Source organism: Oryx dammah, unplaced genomic scaffold (genome assembly GCF_014754425.2).
Source record: "Oryx dammah isolate SB20612 unplaced genomic scaffold, SCBI_Odam_1.1 HiC_scaffold_26, whole genome shotgun sequence".
Classification (NCBI taxonomy): Eukaryota; Metazoa; Chordata; class Mammalia; order Artiodactyla; family Bovidae; genus Oryx; species Oryx dammah.
The window spans coordinates 52796281-52816333 of record NW_024070210.1 but is presented as its reverse complement, the minus strand read 5'-3'; the positions used below and the strand labels follow the sequence as shown (position 1 = coordinate 52816333).

The window sequence follows — 20053 nt, the reverse complement described above, 5'->3', positions numbered from 1 at the left end:
CATCAAACTGCAGCCATGTTGAAAATGATCCTGCATGTTTTGGAAAAGCTTTTCTCTAAAACCACTAGAATTTTTTTGAACTAAATAATGAAAGTATTCTATATTCTAATTCATCATGATGCCTTTTTTGCTTTGGCTACCAGGGAGCTCAGAATTGTATTTGTTTTTCACAGGAACCTAGACATTCTGATGCATTTGTTTTTTTTGTTTGTTTGTTTGTTTGTTTTACAGTCAAAAATTTTGAAAGCTATATGCAAATTATAAGTCATTGCAAATGCTTTTAGAATAAATTAGAATATAAAGTTGTGAATGTGTAAATTACCTAGTAATACCATACATCTTCCAGGTCATCTTGGCAGAACTGGCTTTTACAGAAACTCAGCAGTGACACTGGTCTGTAGGCATATCTTACAGATATTTCAAAATATGCTGTCACTGAAATTAAAATACAAAGCACTCAAGTGGGTCGACAGCAGCCTGGGTCATGAGGAACAGAATCCTCCGTCCTTGGTGCTTACCAATAAAATGTTCTGATGATGTCACTGGTGCAAGCACAAATTCTATGGCGTGTATAGCCTACCTCGTTTTCATCTTTCCTCTTGGACCTTGTGCATACTGTTGCTGGCAACCATACAAGTGGCACATTGAGGTCCAGACAAGTCTAAGAGCTAAATAATTTTTTTCTTAATGGAGTAGATCATTAATTCGTTTTTAGTATCAGGTTTCATAAGAGGGCTTTTCATGTGGCCTTTGAAGTTCCTCAAGTATGACGTGTTTCTTGGTGTGCAGAGATGGGACTGCAACAGAAAATGTCATGTATTTGCCAGTACATTGAGGGAAGAGAAACATTACTTTTGCCTTCTTAATTTGATTTTTGGATAAATGAATTTTACAGGTGATTGCTTCAATTGCCCATTTAATTTTATTTCCAGAGATATAAAGTATGCAAAACTTTTCCCTACTCACTGTTGTTTTTGAAATGAGATGACATAGCACCTGCTATATGAAGCCACATATCATATGGCTCAATGACTAGACTGCTTGCCTTTGTAAACAATGGTTGGAATTGTTCATTAATAAGAACATGTGTTCCCATAGATTTCTTTACTTATTTTGTAGCCACTCTAACATATCTAGTCAGTATTTCAGAATAATACTCTGTCCTTACCTTTTCTTGATTGTGTGTGCTATTTCCATTGAGTTAATTACTGGAAAGTTTAGTGAAATTATAATGAAAAACACCTTGATAATCCACTGGGTTTCAGTTATATATATTAACTGGATTTACTGTTTAGCTAAGATGATCACAAGTTAGTTTAAAATATTCTATCCACAGGAGCTTAGATTTGTGGGTTTGTCCCAGGAGACATTTGAAAGGATGGCATCTTAGTTGCTTACCTGTGCAGCCTCACTTCTATTAGTAATAAGTGCTGGGACACCTTGTAACATGACGTGTGTGGGGAAAGGTGAGTCAGGGGGCTCAGTCTCTTACTCTTTCCAGAAGCTGAGCCATGACAAAGTCATGTATGATGGGAAGTATGTTCTAGGGAGAGGTAGGATGGGGGAGCCTTGATGCTGAAGGTGGTGGATATTGTCAGTGCTGTTTAGCCTGTCCTTTGCTTTCGGACTGGATAGCAAGGGGGAATAAAGCTGTAAGAGCATTTCAAAGGAGAAAAGTTAACACTTTGGAAAGGAGAACTGATGTAAAACTGTGCTATTACCTCAGTCTAGGGTGGGTCCCTCAGATCAAGAACAGTATCAAGAACAGTTTTCCAGGGCTTTGAAAAACACTGGAAAGCAAGAGTGAGTGCATGGTTTAAAAGACAGAAAAACACAGTTCTAGGAAGAGTAGTTGGTGGAAGGGATTGTGTGAAAGACAGCAGAGGGGTTTTATGATGATGGCCATTCTGACGGGTGTGAAGTGACGTCTCACTGGAGTTTTGATTTGTATTTCTCTAACAATTAGCAGTGTTGAACATCTTTTCATGTGCCTCTTGGCCATCTGTGTGTCTTGTCTGGAGAAATATGTATATATTGGGAGCTCTGCTCAATGGTATGGGCATTGAGTAAAGCTCAGTGAGCCTGCATAGGAGGGGAATTTGGAGGAGAGTGGATGTGGGTCATGTATGGCTGAGTCGTTTTGCTGTGCACCTGCAGCTATCATAACATTGTTACTTGGCTATACACCCAATATAAAGTAAAAAGTTAAAAAAAAAAAAAAAAGCAGAAGGGAGGGTAGAGAGAGGAGAGAAAAGAGGCGGAAGTTGGCCAATATGTAGAGGATGTGGGCCATGTGGCCTGACCACCTTGGTGCCACGGCTGTGGCCAAATTAGGGGGTAGGAGGAAGACGCCTCCCTCACGCCTCCTTATCTGATAGAGATAAGCAGGCAGGCACTCTGCGTTTGCTTTTTAAAGAACATTGATACAGGCCCAGTGGAAATTCATGTGCCTGTAGCAAAAACTTGGCAAAACACGCTTGTATTCAGGCGTTTCCACATTTCCAGCTTGTTTCAAATCGTTGCCAGCCCAGTTTTGTGCTCTTCAAAGCCTTCCCCAGAGAAACAGGTGGTTTCAAGTTGTGCGTTGTCCACTTTGAGCTTGCAGAAAAATTAAAATGAAAAGTAAAAATAGATTTATCAAATTCTGAACTAGTTGAGCCTTTGAAGAATTCTCATTGGAAATAAGGAAGTTTTATATCTTATATGTGATGGCCTGTTAATACTTACAAGTTCCCTGGCCTAAGAATGATGTGAATTGCTAAAAAACAAAACAATAGGAAAAAAAATTTTAGTAACTGACATTTCAACAAAAGGATTTTAAATGTGTATGATTTCAGTGTGTTTGTCTTTTAACCTCAGCATTCCACACCTCCAAGTGCATACGGGTCAGTCAAAGCGTACACTAACTTTGATGCCGAGCGGGATGCTCTGAACATTGAAACAGCCATCAAGACCAAAGGTAAGCCATATGTTTATCCTCTTGTCAGACTCTCACCAAAATGTTATTAGTCTCTGTCTTTGATCTTCATACATTGGTCATTGGAAATTGTCATCGAGCTTTAATGAAGTGATCCAAACCTACCCCATCCCATCTTTCCCTTCTTCCTTCCAGCTTCTTCCCTCCCTCCTCCCCTTGGAGAGAAGATTTAAAGCATGAGAAATTAACCGAATGACATAGTGACATGGAAATAAGCTTATATTTCAGGGCCAGGAGGCCTGATGCCCTGGGTGTGTGCTTTGGGCTCAGAGGCCTCAGTACCCCTTCTGTAAGGAAGAAATTGGTCATGGTGATCCCTAAGGGCCTCTTTTTGGTCCTAAGTCCCCTTGAATTTCATCACTTTTGTTGTAAAATTGCTGGGTACATTTTGCTGCTTTGCTCTTAGATTGATCTAATGAGCAAAAAGTCCAGGCTTTTTTTTTTTTTTAACTCCACAAGTTATGTCACTCCTTGGGCCTGGAGCTCAGATTTAAAGAGCTGTCGGGATGACTGTATTTCCTAGAGTTCCAGGATGAGTAAGAGAGGACCAGGAGGCATAAAAGCTTCTGTTCCGAAATAAAGCAGATAAAGCATTTTGTGGGTAGAGTTGAGCAAGGACCTGTTCAGGTCATCATGCTGTTTTCTGTGTCTACAAAAGCCTGTGACCAGACTTGGAGGTTTCTGTTGATGAAGCATGTACCTCTGGGGTTGCTCCATCCCTGGATCCCTGGAAACACTGCGATGATTGTGGTGATGCTTGTGATTCACCACACTCTTCCCCCCCTTTGGACAAAGCACCTCTTTACATGCAAAGCTTATGAGACACAGATGTGATCCAGCAGCTATTCTGACTGCTGGTTCATCCCCTGCTGATGAGCCACAGGACATTAGGATAATGGAGTCTTTTTGCTTGTTGACACACCCCAACAGTTCACATACAGGTCACTGCAGACTGGGGACCTCAGTCAAGGTAACCTGGGGGGCCTAAAACTGGGATGACCGTATGTCCCCATTATGCCTGCATATTTACTGATTGTGCCCCCTTGCACCCTCAGAACTGTCATATTTTGCAGGATAAATTGCATAGTCACCTTTCCTAAAACCCTTGGAGAAACTGGATACAGTGTTTCCAAGGATAAGAAGGGATATAGAAAGATCCTTTAGGTCCTGTGGTTCTGATGCAACATAGGCTTGCATCATCAGCCTCAAAGCAACCTTAGTTTCCATGAGGACATCGTGGGCATGTCTGGCCTGGATGACTAACTAACCTTCAAAAAGCCATCTCTTTTGGAGCTTTTAAATGACCATACTTCTCAAAGGCCAGCCTGGGAAGTCAGGAAGTCACTAATCAGGAAGTGAAATTAAATCTGCAGGTCTTATCTCCCTGCAGTCAGTTCTACTTGGTGGAACCTGGTGGATGAGAACATGTGTGTGTGTGGCTTCAAATCTTAGCTCTGCCACTAATTTACTAACTGCAGACTCTGGGAAAACATTTAGATTCCTTAAGCCTGAACTTCCTTACTATAAAGGGGGAGCTAATAAAAGTTTCCACCTCACGGGGTTGTTGTGAAGTATGAAGCATGTAGCGTGGTGCCTGCCATATAGACAACTCCGAGTATGTTACCGTAACACACACACACACACAGTCCGCTCTCCTATAAACTCACCCCGTCTCGCTATTTGGATGTGCCTGTATTCCTAGGGTTTCCCAACAAGCCATTGTAGAGAGCTCACTCATCTGACAAAGATGGTGCCTTTTACAAGCTGGAGACAAAGGCTGCTTTTATCCCTGCCTGAGAAAGCTTTTAGCGCGCTGGAATGTAAAGATTGCGCAAGTGAACTCTGGTAACAGCTGAAACTCCCAGGGTAATAAAAATACCTTCAGGCCCTTTCTGAGTTAGTAGAAAAATACTCAAGTTTCTAAGCAGAAACGTCTGGAGAGCTAAGATTTGGGTTCCTACATTCCAGTTTGGTCAAATGCAGCTGACATCACCATTATCAGGGTTGCAGGAGCTCCTTATTGAGTGCTGCTCATTATGGGCTGGCATGGCACCAAGCACTTCAGGAACATTATTCCTAGGTGAATTTCAGATTGATCCTCTCATACTAGGTGCTATCATCCCCAATATATGGAGGACACAATTTAGGATTAACATGCTCCAGGTCTCTTGACTGTGGTTCAGACTGGGATTTGAATGTGACTCAGTCCAGCCCCAGGGCTGTGTTCTCACGCACCCTAATGTTACACCACCCACTTGGCAGGACCAGACTTCTTACTTTGCCATAAGTTGTGTTCAGGCATGAGAACATTTTCTGTCTGTGATTCTAGAGATATCAGATATATGTCATATTTGTAGGTCCAGCTTTTCGTCCCTTGTCATCTTTCCCGAACTTAATGCCCAGTGAGTCCCACTTAGGACTGCTTTTTATTTACTTATTTTTGGTGTCTAGTGGTTTTAAAGAGTAACTGAATTTTCTTAAATATGTTGACCCTTTAAAATAGTTTCTAGATTGTTGCTGTATTTAGAATTTTAAATTCTTCTAGGACACTCTTGAGAGGAAAGACTGTGATACCCATACAGAGCTCAGTGTTCTGGCAAAGTTGTTATCGTCAGTATTGGTCATGATGGTGACAAAACCCAGGTCTCTCTTCTAGCTGGGGAGTGACTTAGTAAATTATGATAGCTCTCTTTATATTACGTAGAATATCTGTTGAATGTCCCCACAATATGAAAAGTAAAGTTTATAAACAGTTGTTTTACGTTGCTATTGAGATTAAAATTCACATCCCATACAATTTACCTATAGAAAATGTACAATTCAATGTTTGTTTTTTTTCCTAGAATATTCACAGACTTGTGCAACTATCCTTGCAATCAATTTTGGAACACTCATTTTAACATAAATTTCACCTTAGATTTGTCAATTGCATAAAAAATGGACACAAAATAGTATATACAGGGAATTCCCTGGTGGTCCAATGGTTAGGATTTTATCTTTCCGCTTCAGGGGCTTGAGTTCAACCCCTGGTCAGGGAACTAAGATCTCACAAGACTCATGGTTAAGCTCTCTCTCCCCAGAATAGTATATACAGTGTGATCACACCACAACAATTTTTTTATGTCAGAAAGGAAAAATGAGGCATTATTCTCTCTGTGTGTGTATATATATATATAAAACTAAATATATTCTGTATTTTCCAAATTCTCTATGATGACATATAGAGAAGCAGTAAACCTAATTAAAAACAAATGAAGTTATTACAATTGACTCCTGAACAAGATGGGTTTGTAACGGGAAGCAGTAAACCAAATTAAAAACAAATGAAGTTATTACAATTGACTCCTGAACAAGATGGGTTTGAACTACACTTACATGGATATTTTTCAATAGTAAGTACTACACAATCAGAGGTTGGTTAGATGCATGGGTATGAAATCAATTATGTGGAGGGTTGACTATAAGTTATATGTGGATTTTCCACTGTGGGGAGGGTCAGCATCCTAAATCCCTGAGTTGTTCAAGCATCAGCTATAGTTGAGAAAATCCCATCCCTTTTTGTTTTTTTTCTCCTTCTTCTTGATCTTTTTAGATATTAACACTACTTTTTTTTTTTAATGAGCTAATTAAGATCTTACCTTCCCTTTTAGAGTGCCTTTCACTTTAAGTGTAATTAAGAAGCTTGTGCCACGCCTTACCCAGCTTCCACCTCAAACCCTTTTCCAGAACACAATGCAAATTAATTGGTGCTTCCTTGATATCAAAGGAAACAAAGGGTAAGCCTCAAATGCTGATACAAACAAAAGCCAAAGGACCAGGACAAGGTGACTCTCTGTGGCCTCCCTCTCAGATGGTATAGCCCAGGTGTGTGGGCGTACGTGTTTGTGCGTGTGCCAAATGTAGAGCATGCTGGGCGTTACTTGTACTGCCTAACGTACATCAACTGTCCTGTCGTCTGAGTGCTCTAAGGAAGAAAGGCTGTGAGCAAGTCACCTGTGGCTGAGTACCGGGGTCCATCCCCGGTGGATCCAGGGAATTCGAAGGTGGGGACAGCGTCAGCGTCTTTGGAAAAATACATATTTAATTACAGATATATAGAGAGACTAGAAACGGATAGTGTAGTAGGAGAATTAGCGGAGAAAAGAGGCTGAATTCAGCCAGAGAAACGGGAGCAAGAAAGAAGCGACATGGGGGAATCAGTCTTTCTGGAAACTGATCCGATTTCTTTATTTTGGGGTTTGCTTATATACCTTTTGTTACACATAGGGATGAATACAGAGTCACACGGGGGTCTTAGGGATACTACATCATCTTCTGGCCATGAGTAAGACCTGCTGACATTCTATGACCTTTTCTTTATGATAACCAAAAACCTTATTTCTTCCAAGGGTGTTTTTTTCTTTTAAACCAGGCACCACCCTCCAGATAAAGTTGCATTCCTATAGGGTGGGGGTGTAGTGAGTTACAATCAAGAAAGGAATTTATTTAACCCAAGGTTAACAGGATTAATCTTAAAGGTTAATACTTATTTCTCCTATATGCTTAAAGGTTAATACTTATTTCTCCTATATGTTAGTTATATTCATTATACGGGCAGGGAATATGGAGATTTAGCAGCAAACATCAGCCCAACAAATGAAAATCCTTTTACCAATGCTCCTCTTAAGATCTATTTAGTCTTAAGATAGCGATAAAGTTACATTTTTACATAACAAAGACACAGTGATTTATAACAAAGCATAGTGATCTATTACAAAAGAGAAAATCCATTAACTCAAAAAGTCTAGTATTGCTAACATCAAAAACTACTATATTTCTATATTCCAAATACATTGATTAATATACTCCCAGGTGCCTAAGGATATGGAGGCCTGGCGGCAATCATTGACTCAATGAGAAGAAAAAGCCCTATGCTAATTAAGACTCTCAAAATACTCCAAAACTCTCTGTGCTGTTTGTGGTTGAGAGGTAGTAAACCATCATGTGCTAGTGGCAGGAGTATGGATAATCCTGTCACACAAGCTAGCCTGTCAGCAGAGAGGTTTGACCTGAGACATCCTTGTCCCACCCAGAGCAGGGAATTAGCAGCAATTATTGGCACAACAAATGAAAAACCCTTCACCAATATAATTCCTAACCAACCCACTATACTGATAATTTCTAAGTCCCCAAAAGAATTTGCCTTTAGTAAGTCTAAAACATCTCCTGCCTCTCAGATTGGGAGGCTGTAAACAATCACATGTGGCCGGAAGAACCTATACAGGCGGGCTAGATAACCTTCAGAGGAGTTCCTAAGCTGAAACACTCTTGTCACGCCCAGGAATTTTTATTGCCTTGGAGCTGCACTGTTTACTCCTGCAAGAAAAATGGTTATGGGGGAGAGCCCCCCGTAAAGTCAGAGGTGTAGGTGAGAGCATAAAACAGACTCTGGTTTTGGGGTAGATGCTCTGGAACAGGGGGTTTCCTGAGGCTTGATCACGCCTTCGAGTATGCCAAGCCTCTTTCCTCATGACCTTTGCCATGGGCAGAGTTCCTCACGCTGGCCCCCAACAGCTGAGGGTTTCTCACTTCTGTTAAACATGAGAATTGTGACCTGGGGCAAGCCTGCAGTGGAGAGGGTAAGGAGGGGCAGACCTGACTGAGATCTGTAGGTTGGTGCTGCATAGACTGGTCAGAAGGCCTCAAAGTAGCTCTCATCCCTCCCTTCCCCTCTGCCCTTAAAATCTCTCATCTGGGCTGCGAGGGCCTCTGTCTTTGTTTCTAAAGAGACTCCTTGCCTCATCCATGACAGATTCTCTGCTTAGCCTCATCTCCAGGCTATTTCATGCCCCACACAGAGCCTTTGATCTCTCAGGAGTGTGCAGCCCTCCTCTCATGGGAGTGTTATCCCACTTCTAACATCTGGGCAGTTCCCACTTATCCCTCTCTCTCTCTTTTGGCAAACTTTTTTTGGCCATGCCACATGGCATGTGGGATCTTAGTTTCCCAACAAGGAATTGAACCTTCCTCCCCACCACCCCCTGATATGAAGCGTGAGGTCTTTACTAGACCGACAGTGAAGTCCCCTCACTCATCTCTTGACTTGAGCCAATGCACAGCCTCTTCTCCAAGCTTTCTCTTAGCAGGAACGCAGAATCAATTATTCCTTGACTGTCTCATAATACTTTTCATCTCATTTATAGCTCTTGTCACATTGTGTTAAAGTTATTTATCTACGGATTTGTCTCCTCCTACCAGAATGTGAGTTCATTGAGGGTGAGGGCTTCATTTCATTAACCTTTTCTAACACCCAGGCCACTGGGATCATGTGAAGGTACATAGTTAACCTGAATAGTAGTGAAAATGTACACAGATACCAGAGCTTAAAGGTGAGTGTGGACATGTGGCTAGCAAGATAAGGCAGCAAAAGACAGATCAGGAATCCGGACCATATCCACAAAGGATTAACAGTCCCCTCGTGAGGCTTGATCCCTTTTTCCAAAGTGAATTTAGCTCATGCCTTGGAAGTCTTCTTTGTTTCTGGTTTTAAGGGGTCTCAGTATTCCGTGTATCTCACCTCAACCAACTGCATGATTGTTTTGTGTATGTTCTGGCTTGAGGTAGACTCTGCAATTACTTACCTCAATTAATGTCTAGTTAGAAGCTGTATAAAGCCATGCAAAAGTAGTAATATTGCTTAATTAACAAGAGGTTGCTGAAACTGAAATCTGTAGGAGTCTCTTGGTCTAGATTGGCCTTGGGTTAAATATATACTGTGGAGTGTACAACACAGCTGTGAGTGGTTTACCATATGGGTCCGAATAACTAGAAAGGAAAGTCAGCTAAATTAGAAAAGGATGAATCTAGACTCCATAAAATAGATTGTAATTAGAAGCAGCACAACCCGAGAGTTAGAGTAAGTGCCAATAAACTGGTACAGCTTTGGTCTCTCTCTGGAAGGGGAGGGTAATGAGTTGCCCTATTATTATTGCCAGTTTTGATTTTAGCTGTATTTGTGTTCTCCGGAAGGGTTGCAATAGCGGGTGTTTTTCCCCCACTTCTTATTAGCACAAGTATAGAAGCATAAATGCTGCAAGTTTTTGCACTTTTTTTTTCTCTTATACTTTTGAAATGGAACTGCTTAAGTTTTCAAGCATGGCTAGAAGACTAACATCCCATGGCAGTGGGAAGCAAGCCAGGATGTGTGTTTGTGTTTCACCTGCATACCTGTAGGTGTATTCATTCAGTTGAGACAGCAATTCGGAATGTATTTTCTTGAAGATGCTGGGAGGCAGATTGGCTGGGAAAAGTAGCTTCTCTCCTCTGGGAGGGGCTTTGGAGGTGGGAGCCCAAACCAAGAACCCCCAAGTTTGAGTGCGAGCCCGCTTGTGGGAAAGACCTTTGTGACTCATGTAGCCCAGGGCCTTCTCACCATCCTGGAAATTGAACAGAAAGGAACACAACCTTCCCGTTGAAGACTTTCTCTTTTGTGTTCAAGTTTACTCTAGACTGAGTTGTCGTCTCACAGCACTGCTGGGAACAGAGTGACCAGTGCTGAGTCATAGCCACCTTTATTGTGGGCATAGATTTTCTGATTTTCAAGAGGATCATTGTCTACTCAGGTATGTAGATGCCACACTCAAGCTAAGGAGCCTGTGAAACCTGGGTAAAGGAGTCCCGGGTGCCTTTCTCACCGTAGGCATTGGCTGTTGTTGCCTGCCTCTCAGTTCTTTCTTTTGTAGAAAACCATTACCTCTTGTCCATTGAGGAAATCAAATACCAGTGACACCCAGGGACCATGGAAGTCACCACATTCCTATCTGGTGTCTGCAGTGCTAGGGCAATAAATAGTAACTTCTCTGTCAGCTGAGTTCAGGGTGAGTGTGGCAGTTTCTCTTGCATCTGTTCAGATGTTTTACTTTTTGACTCAGGAGGCTGATAGAGCGACAGTGCACAAATTGCTGCTTGCATTTTATGCACGATCCTTCATTTGCAGTTTTATTTGATTTGGATCTTGAGCAGTGGCCCTTGTGTTTTTCTGCTGGTCCTGTAGTATCACAGAAATGTGATTATGCACAGAAGGCCGACAGGGTTCTAGATTATTAAAGAATCCAGTGGGATTACCAAAGAGATGACGCTTAAATCCTTTCTAAGGGACTCAGCTGAGGTGAGACCAGAGCAGAATGGAAACAGAAGAAATTTAATTTCTCAGGCGAACTTTCTTCTTAGAGGTAGTTAGCTAAACTGTGCTTTCTCTGAATCAGGCCAGGTAGCACCGTGTCAGATGGCAGTAGGGATACTTTGGGCAATGGTGTTGCGTGTGTGTGTGTGTATGTGTGTGTGTACATGCACGTGCTTCCCTGTCCCTAAAATCACTCTTGTTGGCACTTTAGGTTCCTGCCGAGTGATGAATGGCTATTTTCAGAAGAGGGTCTTCTAGCTCTTTCTCTTAAACCTCAGTGGGGTTATATCTCATCAGTGGCTGTGCATTGTTACTGTGTGGCAAATGTTATCTAAAGATTATTTGATGGTTGTACATTTGTATGTTCTGAATAGTAAGTCCAGTTCTTTAGACAAATAGATGCATTACTGTCTCAGATGCTTATTAGGAACAAGATGGAGGAGTGTTGTGTAAAAAACCACTAAAGTGTAATTTCAGAAAGGTACAAATGGGACTCATAAGAGTATATAGGATACTTTTGTGATATAGGATAAACCCATGTCAAACATTAACTCATTGAGATAGGGCTGGTTCAAAGGAAATTTGAGAGGCTGGTTGTTTATAAGCACTGAGAAAAGAATGTTAGAAGTTTACTGGGCTGGATACAGGACCATTCATGAATATGAGAGCACTGAAGCCATAATCTTGGAAACTATCCTTTCTACTGGACCAAAATCTACAAGTGAACACCTAACCCATAGAGCCTGTGCTATAATCAGTGGTGAGTAGCCAGTCGAGTGAGAGCGAGCCCTGGAGAAACAGTCTTGGAGGGCAGTTAGCCGCACTCAGAGGACATGTTCCCTTCCTCTTGCCTCATGTTTTAGTTTTGGTTAGTTTTCTCTCACTAGAAGCAGAACAGCCCAATGCAGGTCTTTAAGCCTGGCTTGAATCCCAGCTCTGCAAGTGACTTACTTGTGTGACCTTGGGTGAGCCCTTGCCTTGTGAGCATTGGTTTCCTCACCAGGTACGGTGGAGGTGACCATAACACCCCTCACACACAGACGTGGTGACAATTGCAGTAGAGACTTGTTTGTACAAAGTACCTCGTAAAATGTCTGGCACATTGTAGGTATTCAGTGAATAGTTGATACTGTTTTAATAAAACCCATGGGTCCATGGCCTTCCTCTCCCAGTGACCTTCCTTTGACCTTATTGCAAAGGTGGTTTCCGAGCTTTGCTACTGATATGCCCAGTAATCTAAGCCAAGTCCTGGTTTTTCCTCTGATCTAGATAAGGAGCAGATCTGGGCAGTTTTCCTTTATTTTCTAACCAGTCAGCCCTGCCCTGAGGGCCTCCTGAGTCCTTTATCAAGCAGAATGAAATCTATTTTCTCTGTGCAACCAGTGTGTCTTGGCAGATGTGAGTCAGCATCCTGTTCAGAATGGCCTCTTGGTTCCTTGCCATGGTCAGTAAGGATACACATTTTCCATGGAATGCCACATGTGGAGCAGGCCTGGGGTTTCCACCCACAGAGAGGAGGAGACTCCAGGAGGCCCATTTTGTGGGTTTGGATTCAGCCATTATTTTAGACTGCAAGAGTTCTTTGTTTTAAAACTATGACGGATGGTTTAAGAGACCCGCGACCCCGGAGTTTTCTGTGAGAACCCTGCTGTCAACGGTGGTATCACTTGCCAGAACTGTGGCTTCAGGTGACTGGCACTTAGATCAGAGACTGATTTTCCAGATGCCCTAGCTCAGAGTGGACTATTTTTATAGTTAGCTGAGAAGATTGGCCAGCCATTTTCATTCAAGGAGTAAATGCTTAAAAACTTTTGTGCTGTTTTCTCTCAGGGGCCAAATAAATGTGTGTCTTAGATCCTCACCAGTCTTGAAAATTTTAACTTCTATTAGTGCTGAAAAGACATTTGATGTCTGTTGGCAGAGGACTGGATAAAATAGATGTGGTACACATATATGATAGGATATTACTCAGCCATAATAAAGAATTAAATAATGCCATTTGTGGCATCATTGATGGACCTAGAGATTATCATACCAAGTAAATTAAGTCAGAGAAGGACAAATATCATATGATATCACTTATATGTGGAATCTAAAAGTATGATACAAATGAATTTATTTGCAAAACAGACTTAACAGATTTCAAAAATAAACTTATAGTTAGCAAAGGAGAAAGGTTGGAGGTAGTGATAAACTAGGAGGCTGGGATGAACATATGCACACTACTATACATAAAATAGATAACCAAGAAGGACCTACTGTATAGCACAGGGAACTCAAATTCAGTATTCTGTAATAACCTATATGGGGAAAGAATCTGAAAAAGAGTAGATATATGTACATGTATAACTGAATCACTTTGCTGTACACTGAAACTAACGCAACATTGTAAATCACCTATATTCCAATATAAAATAAAAACTAAATTGAAAAAACATTTTTAAAAATCTGTCTGAATCCCAGAATTTACTGTGTTTGCACCTACATTCTGTGGGATCGCCCATCCGTGTCACTGTTTCCCAGGGTGAGGCTTTGCTCACATTACTTTGTGACCATCCATATCCAACACAGGAAGAATGAGAAGAGGTAACAGGCATTATTCAAGTTTGTTGTTTTCTTTATGCTTTTGCTTCCCTCACACAGTTTATTTTCAAGCTGGGCTTCTTCTCTTGGCAAACACTTCCCTTCACATGGGCACAAAAGAGCAGAGAGTACAGATCCAGAGTGGCAGAGGCACCCATACCGGGATTAACTTTGTTCAGTGTAGCGGTTTCCTGAAGTGCTGGTACTCGCTGTGTATTTTTTGATGGTGATTGTGCTGACATAGGTAGCTGAGTGTTCGGCCATCATCCTTCAGCTGCATCCTGGGCAGAAGTGATGAGTCACTGGATGACCCTTGCAGCTTCAACCTGGACTGCACCATTTTCCGCAGGAATTACCGTCTCACCAATTACGATAGCAGGTTGAGAGGAAGCAGCGGTGTTCTGAAGATAAGATGGTTAAATCCCACTGGCAGATGTGTGCATCCTGCTGTTTCAACGTAGGATATGCCTTAAGTGGCTTTGACTCAACCATTGATCCTAGGCTGAGTGATTTTTTTTCCTCTTTCTAGTTCGATTTGAAACTTGAAGACAGAGGTAGGGGAGAAACAGCTGATGAAGGTGAGGCTCTCAGAAGGAGGAGGGGCTTCTACTAGTAGACAATTTTTAGTTGTCTCTGTAGTTGCTGGTATTAGCATTTGTGTAATGTATCAGATCCTTCACTGGTCAGGGGTCCCAGCATGCTGGATACTGCATCTCAGCAGGCTGGTTACGTGATGAATAATTTAGGTAAAATACACTGAGATGCCTTCAGACTATAGCCGTTGCTGCCTCCCAGGTGAGATTCAGGTTAACCACCCAGGCTCTTTATGGGGAGTTCCAATAATTGGATTGGATTCTGACTGTTGGCTAAACACTAAGCTGCTGTGAACAGAAAGTTTCATTGTTTGATTGCTAAGAGAAGTTTCATTGATCAAGAGCATGGGACTGCATTGAAGTTTGTGGAGTGAACTTTCAGGTGTTATTTCTTACCTGGGTTTTGAACAAAGGTAAGCATTTCTTTCCCTAAGATTGTAGCTGACCTTGCACCTCACAGAAGCAGTTGGTCAGTTCAGTCAGTTCAATTCAGTTCAGTTGCTCAGTCGTGTCAAATTCTTTGTGACCCCTTGGACTGCAGCACACCAGGCCTCCCTGTCCATCACCAACTCCCAGAGTTTACTCAAACTCATGTCCATTGAGTTGGTGCTGCCATCCAACCATCTCATCCTCTGTCATCCCCTTCTCCTCCTGCCTTCAATCTTTCCCAGTATCAGGGTCTTTTCAAATGAGTCAGTTCTTCTCATCAGGTGGCCAAAGTATTGGAGTTTCAGCTTCAACATCAGTCCTTCCAATGAATATTCAGGACTGATTTCCTTTAGGGTGGACTAGTTGGATCTCCTTGCAATCCAGGGGACTCTGAAGAGTCTTTTCCAACACCACGGTTCAAAAGCATCAATTCTTTGGCACTCAGCTTTTTTTATAGTCCAACTCTCACATCCATACATGACTACTGGAAAAACCATAGCCTTGACTAGTGGACCTTGTTGGCAAAGTAATGTCTCTGCTTTCTAATATGTTGTCTAGGTTGGTCATAACTTTTCTTCCAAGGAGTAAGTGTCTGTTAATTTCATGGCTGCAGTCACCATCTGCAGTGATTTTGGAGCCCAAAGAATTAAAGTCTGTCACTGTTTGCACTGTTTCCCCATCTATTTGCTATGAAGTGATGGGACCAGATGCCATGATCTTAGTTTTCTGAGTATTGAGCTTTAAGCCAACTTTTTCACTCCTCTTTCACTTTCATCAAGAGGCTCTATAGTTCCTCTTCACTTTCTGTTATAAGGGTGGTGTCATCTGCATATCTGAGGTTATTGATATGCAAAAACAACACCCATTTGTGGGTGTGACTGGTAATGGAAGCAAGGTCTGATGCTGTATAGAGCAATATTGCATAGGAACCTGGAATGTTAGGTCCATAATTCAAGGCAAATTGGAGGTGGTCAAACAGTAGATGGCAAGAGTGAACATCGACATTTTAGGAATCAGCGAACCAAAATAGACTGGAATGGGCAAATTTAACTCAAATTTAATTATATCTACTTCTGTGGGCAAGAATCCCTTAGAAAAAGTGGAGTAGCCCTCATAGTCAACAAAAGAGTCTAAAATGCAGTACTTGGATACAATCTCAAAAGAGACAGAATGATCTCTGTTCGTCTCCAAGGCAAACCATTCAATATCACAGTAATCCAAGTCTATGCCCCAACCACTAATGCTGAAGAAGCTGAAATTGAACAAGAACTTCTAGAACTAATACCCCCAAAAGATGTCCTTGTCATTATAGGGGACTGGAATGCAAAAGTAGGAAGTCAAGAAACACCTGGAGTAACAGGCAAGTTTGGCCTTGGAGTATAGAATGAAGCAGGGCAAAGACTAATAAGAGTTTTGCCAAGAGAACACACTGGTCATAGCAAACACCCTCTTCCAGCAACACAAGAGAAGACTCCACACATGGACATCACCAGATGATGATGTCAGATTGATTGATTTATTTTTAATCAGATTGATTATATTATTTGCAGCCAAAGATGGAGAAGCTCTAAACAGTCAGCAAAAACAAGACCGAGAGCTGACTGTGGCTCAGATCATGAACTCCTTATTGCCAAATTCAGACTTAAATTGAAGAAAGTAGGGAAAACAACTAGACCATTCAGGTATGACCTAAATCAAATCCCTTATGATTATACAGTGGAAGTGGGAAATAGATTTAAGGGACTAGATTTGAAAGACAGAGTGCCTGATGAACTCTGGATGGAGGTTAGTGACATTGCACAAGAGACAGGGATTGAGACCATCACCAAGAAAAAGAAATGCAAAAAAGCAAAACGACTGTCTGAGGAAGCCTTACAAATAGCTGTGAAAAGAAGAGAAGTGAAAAGCAAAGGAGAAAAGGATAGGTATACGCATTTGAATGCAGAGTTCCAAAGAACAGCAAGGAGAGATAAGAAAGCCTTCCTCATGGGTCAATGCAAAGAAATAGAGGAAAACAATAGAATAGGAAAGATTAGAGATCTCTTCAAGAAAATTAAGAGATCCCAAGGGAATATCTCATGCAAAGATGGGCAATAAAGGACAGAAATGGTATGAAGCAGCTGGTAGAAGCAATTTAATATACACAGACAGATTGCCAGCAGCGTTTCCAGTCCCTACCCATGCTTTTCCACCTCTAGTGGTGATTCTAAAAGGATACCAGGGAGCTGGTTGAAATGGTGCTTCCCAGGTCCCATGTCCCCAGGCGTCTTTAATCAGATCTCAGGATGGGGCCCAGGGTGTTGTGTTTTTAATAAGAGCTTCATGTGACTGTCATTCAGGTGGGCTCAGGACCTATTCTGACACAAACACAACCGTGTATTTGTTTCCAGGGAAGAATACTTTTTTATGGGTCAGTATTCTTGGCCTACATTCAGGTCAGCAACCCCAATTGGTTTCAGAAAATATTAGAGGTTAGAGGATATAATTGTATTTTGTTATTTCCCAGCATTTTCAGATTTGGGTAAGAAAGTTAAGTGTCAAATAAAAAGACATTTATAAACAAGCATTTTTTCTAATATAAAGTTAGAGGTATAGACTATTGAGAGAGAGAGCACCTGTGAATACACTTTTGTGGGTAGCCATGTGCCCAGACATACCCTAAAGTAGTCCCCAAAACCTTAATGAGTCTGTGAAGAAATCTATCAGGCTTGGACCTAATTGAGACTAAATGTAAGTTCAAGTTCAATTTTATGTGTTAGTGTTTTGTGGAAGCAGATCTGGAGGTCATGGTTCAGATCCCTTCTTGTGCTGGTGTAGCAACCGGGACCCCAGGAGGGCAGATGTTTCCATGGGTAACAGCAGCTTCAGCTTCAGCTTCCCAACTATAAACTAGGAAGAGAAATAGCCACCCTGCCACACTGTTGTTGTGAAGGTTACGTAAGATGGTTTGCATTAGGATGTTTGAGAAACCAAAGAGGATGGTACAGATACAGTTCCTGACTATCATGCATGTCATGTTTTATTCTAACCAAAGTATTTAGAAGCACACTAGGAGTCTCGTGAGGTGAAATCACTAGTTGACTCTAAACCAGTGGTTATATTCCATTCCCAGTGTATATATTTTTTCAAAATACCCTTTTGATGCTCATCATGGTGAATTTGGAAACTCCAGATAATTGAAAGGACGAAAACTTGGAATTATCTATAATCCTACCACTCAGATGATCACTATTAAAATTTTGGTATAAACTAACACAACACTGTAAATCAGCTATACTCTAATAGAAGTTTTAAAACATTTATTTTTGGTGTAAAGAGGTTTTTGTATTTTCTTACACATGAGCATTCATTTTACAAAAATCAGGTTAGATTAGGCATACTGTTTTGCAACCCATTTTTTTTCCTTAACAGTATATTGTGAACATTGTTTCATGTCAGTTAATACCATCATTTAAAATGTCTATATAGTACCCGATTATATGAACAAAAACATCTATTTAATCAGTTATTAGATATTTCGCTGTTCATTTATTATATGCAGTGCTGAAATAAGCATCTTTGAAATAATGTGCTATTCAGCAGTTGGGTATCCACATTGACACTGGCTAGAGGTATAAGTGCAGTTAAGGTAACTGACTAACATTGGTATGTTGATTAGTTGCTAAGTTGCATCCCCACTTTTGCCACCCCGTGGACTGTAGCCCCCCAGGCTCCTCTGCCCTTGGGGTTTCCCAGGCAGGAATGCCAGAGTGGGTTGCCATTTCCTTCTCCAGGGCATCTTCCTGACACGGGAATAGGACCCGTGTCTCCTGTGTTGGCAGGCAGATTCCTTATTGCTGAGCCACCTGGGAAGCCCTAACATTGGTATAAAATCACTTAGAAATGAGTACATAAATACAGAAACAAATCTTATTTATTTTTATACCCAGAAATTCTAACTTTCGGCTTTTCATCTTTCTAACGCACTTGAGCGTTTAGAGTCTCTTCTCCATCAGTCTGCTCTTGACCTCTGCCTCAGAGCACGACAGTTCTGACTTTGGCACCTCCTGATTTCCTTTAGGCCAGCCTGTTTGCAGTTCACGTGTGACCCTGTAGGCTTAACCACTCTGCTCTCTCGCACTCAGAAATTACCTATCCTGTTGTGGCAAAGGCTCTTCCTTTTATTAAAGTTCATTATCAGTCAGGAGAGAGGCCTCTCACTTTCTGAATTTTTAAAATTGTGCTTTCTTCATTTAAATGGCATGTTAGGAGGATTTCTGATGTAAAATTGGAAACTTTCAGATACCAGAAGGCATTGCTTATCTTTGTAAATACACATGTTCCAATTAAAATAGGTACTAAAATATTTTGGTGGCACTTCAAAGCTCCCAATTTAGATTTAATTTAGATTAAAACACTTACTCTTTTTAATAAAGTTATAAAATTGATTATTAAAATTGCCTATTGAAGATTAAAAGCAGTGGAACTTTTATTTTCCTTACAAAACAATTTAGTCTTCAGTAAGTAGGATTGTTTTAATCAATTATGCTATTAAAATACAACTGCCATATTAAATCTGACTCATTTGTCATGACAGTTTCTATAATTATAGAAATTATACCTAGCTGCTTATATAGCTATAATCCTGCAATAAATATAAATAATTGTCTCTATTAATTCAGGTCACAGTTACTGTCTGTTAAATCCCCAGTTAAATGGCAATTCGGGACCTTCATTTAAAATCCCTCTAAATCTTTGTTGTTCATTTGACTGCCGAAGCTCACAAATGCACCTCCTACTGTTGATTCCAGAAAGCAATTTATGAATAAAATAGGTGTTTTTTTTTTTTAATACGGATATTTTAGAGGTTCAATTGGGCTTGAGGTTTCAGGTTGTAAGGGAAAAAAAAAGGATGTACATGTTGGGTTGAGGGTGCTGACAAAAAAGAAAGAGAACAAATCTTAATGTCTTGGTATTTCAGTTTAGAGAACAATATATATATATATCAGTTTGAAAAAAAAATGCTTAAACCTTTCTTAGTAAACCTGAAGGACTAGAGTATATGGTTGAGTAACTCTTCACAACTTGTATCTTCATAGGTGTGGATGAGGTCACCATCGTCAACATCCTGACCAACCGCAGCAATGAACAGAGACAGGATATTGCCTTCGCCTACCAGAGAAGGACCAAGAAGGTACAGCAGGCTCAGGACTATAGGGCACTGCTTGTTGAATTTCAGGTCCTCAGCCATTAGTTTTTCGTTTCATGAATTCTCTTACCAGCAAGCGCCTTCTGGAACCCTAGGGGATCCAAGGTTTCCCCCTTCCATCC

General features: G+C 41.1%; 1 protein-coding gene across 5 annotated transcripts in view; it reads left to right on the top strand.

Moving 5' to 3' along the window:
* ANXA2 (annexin A2) overlaps positions 1 to 20053 on the top strand; it is a 66739-nt gene that overhangs the window by 32448 nt on the left and 14238 nt on the right. For all 5 annotated transcript variants that reach the window (XM_040226655.1, XM_040226654.1, XM_040226652.1 and 2 more), the window contains 2 exons: positions 2860 to 2959; positions 19822 to 19916. In XM_040226655.1, coding sequence (XP_040082589.1) covers positions 2860 to 2959; positions 19822 to 19916 — 195 coding nt within the window. The remainder of the gene's footprint in view (positions 1 to 2859; positions 2960 to 19821; positions 19917 to 20053) is intronic.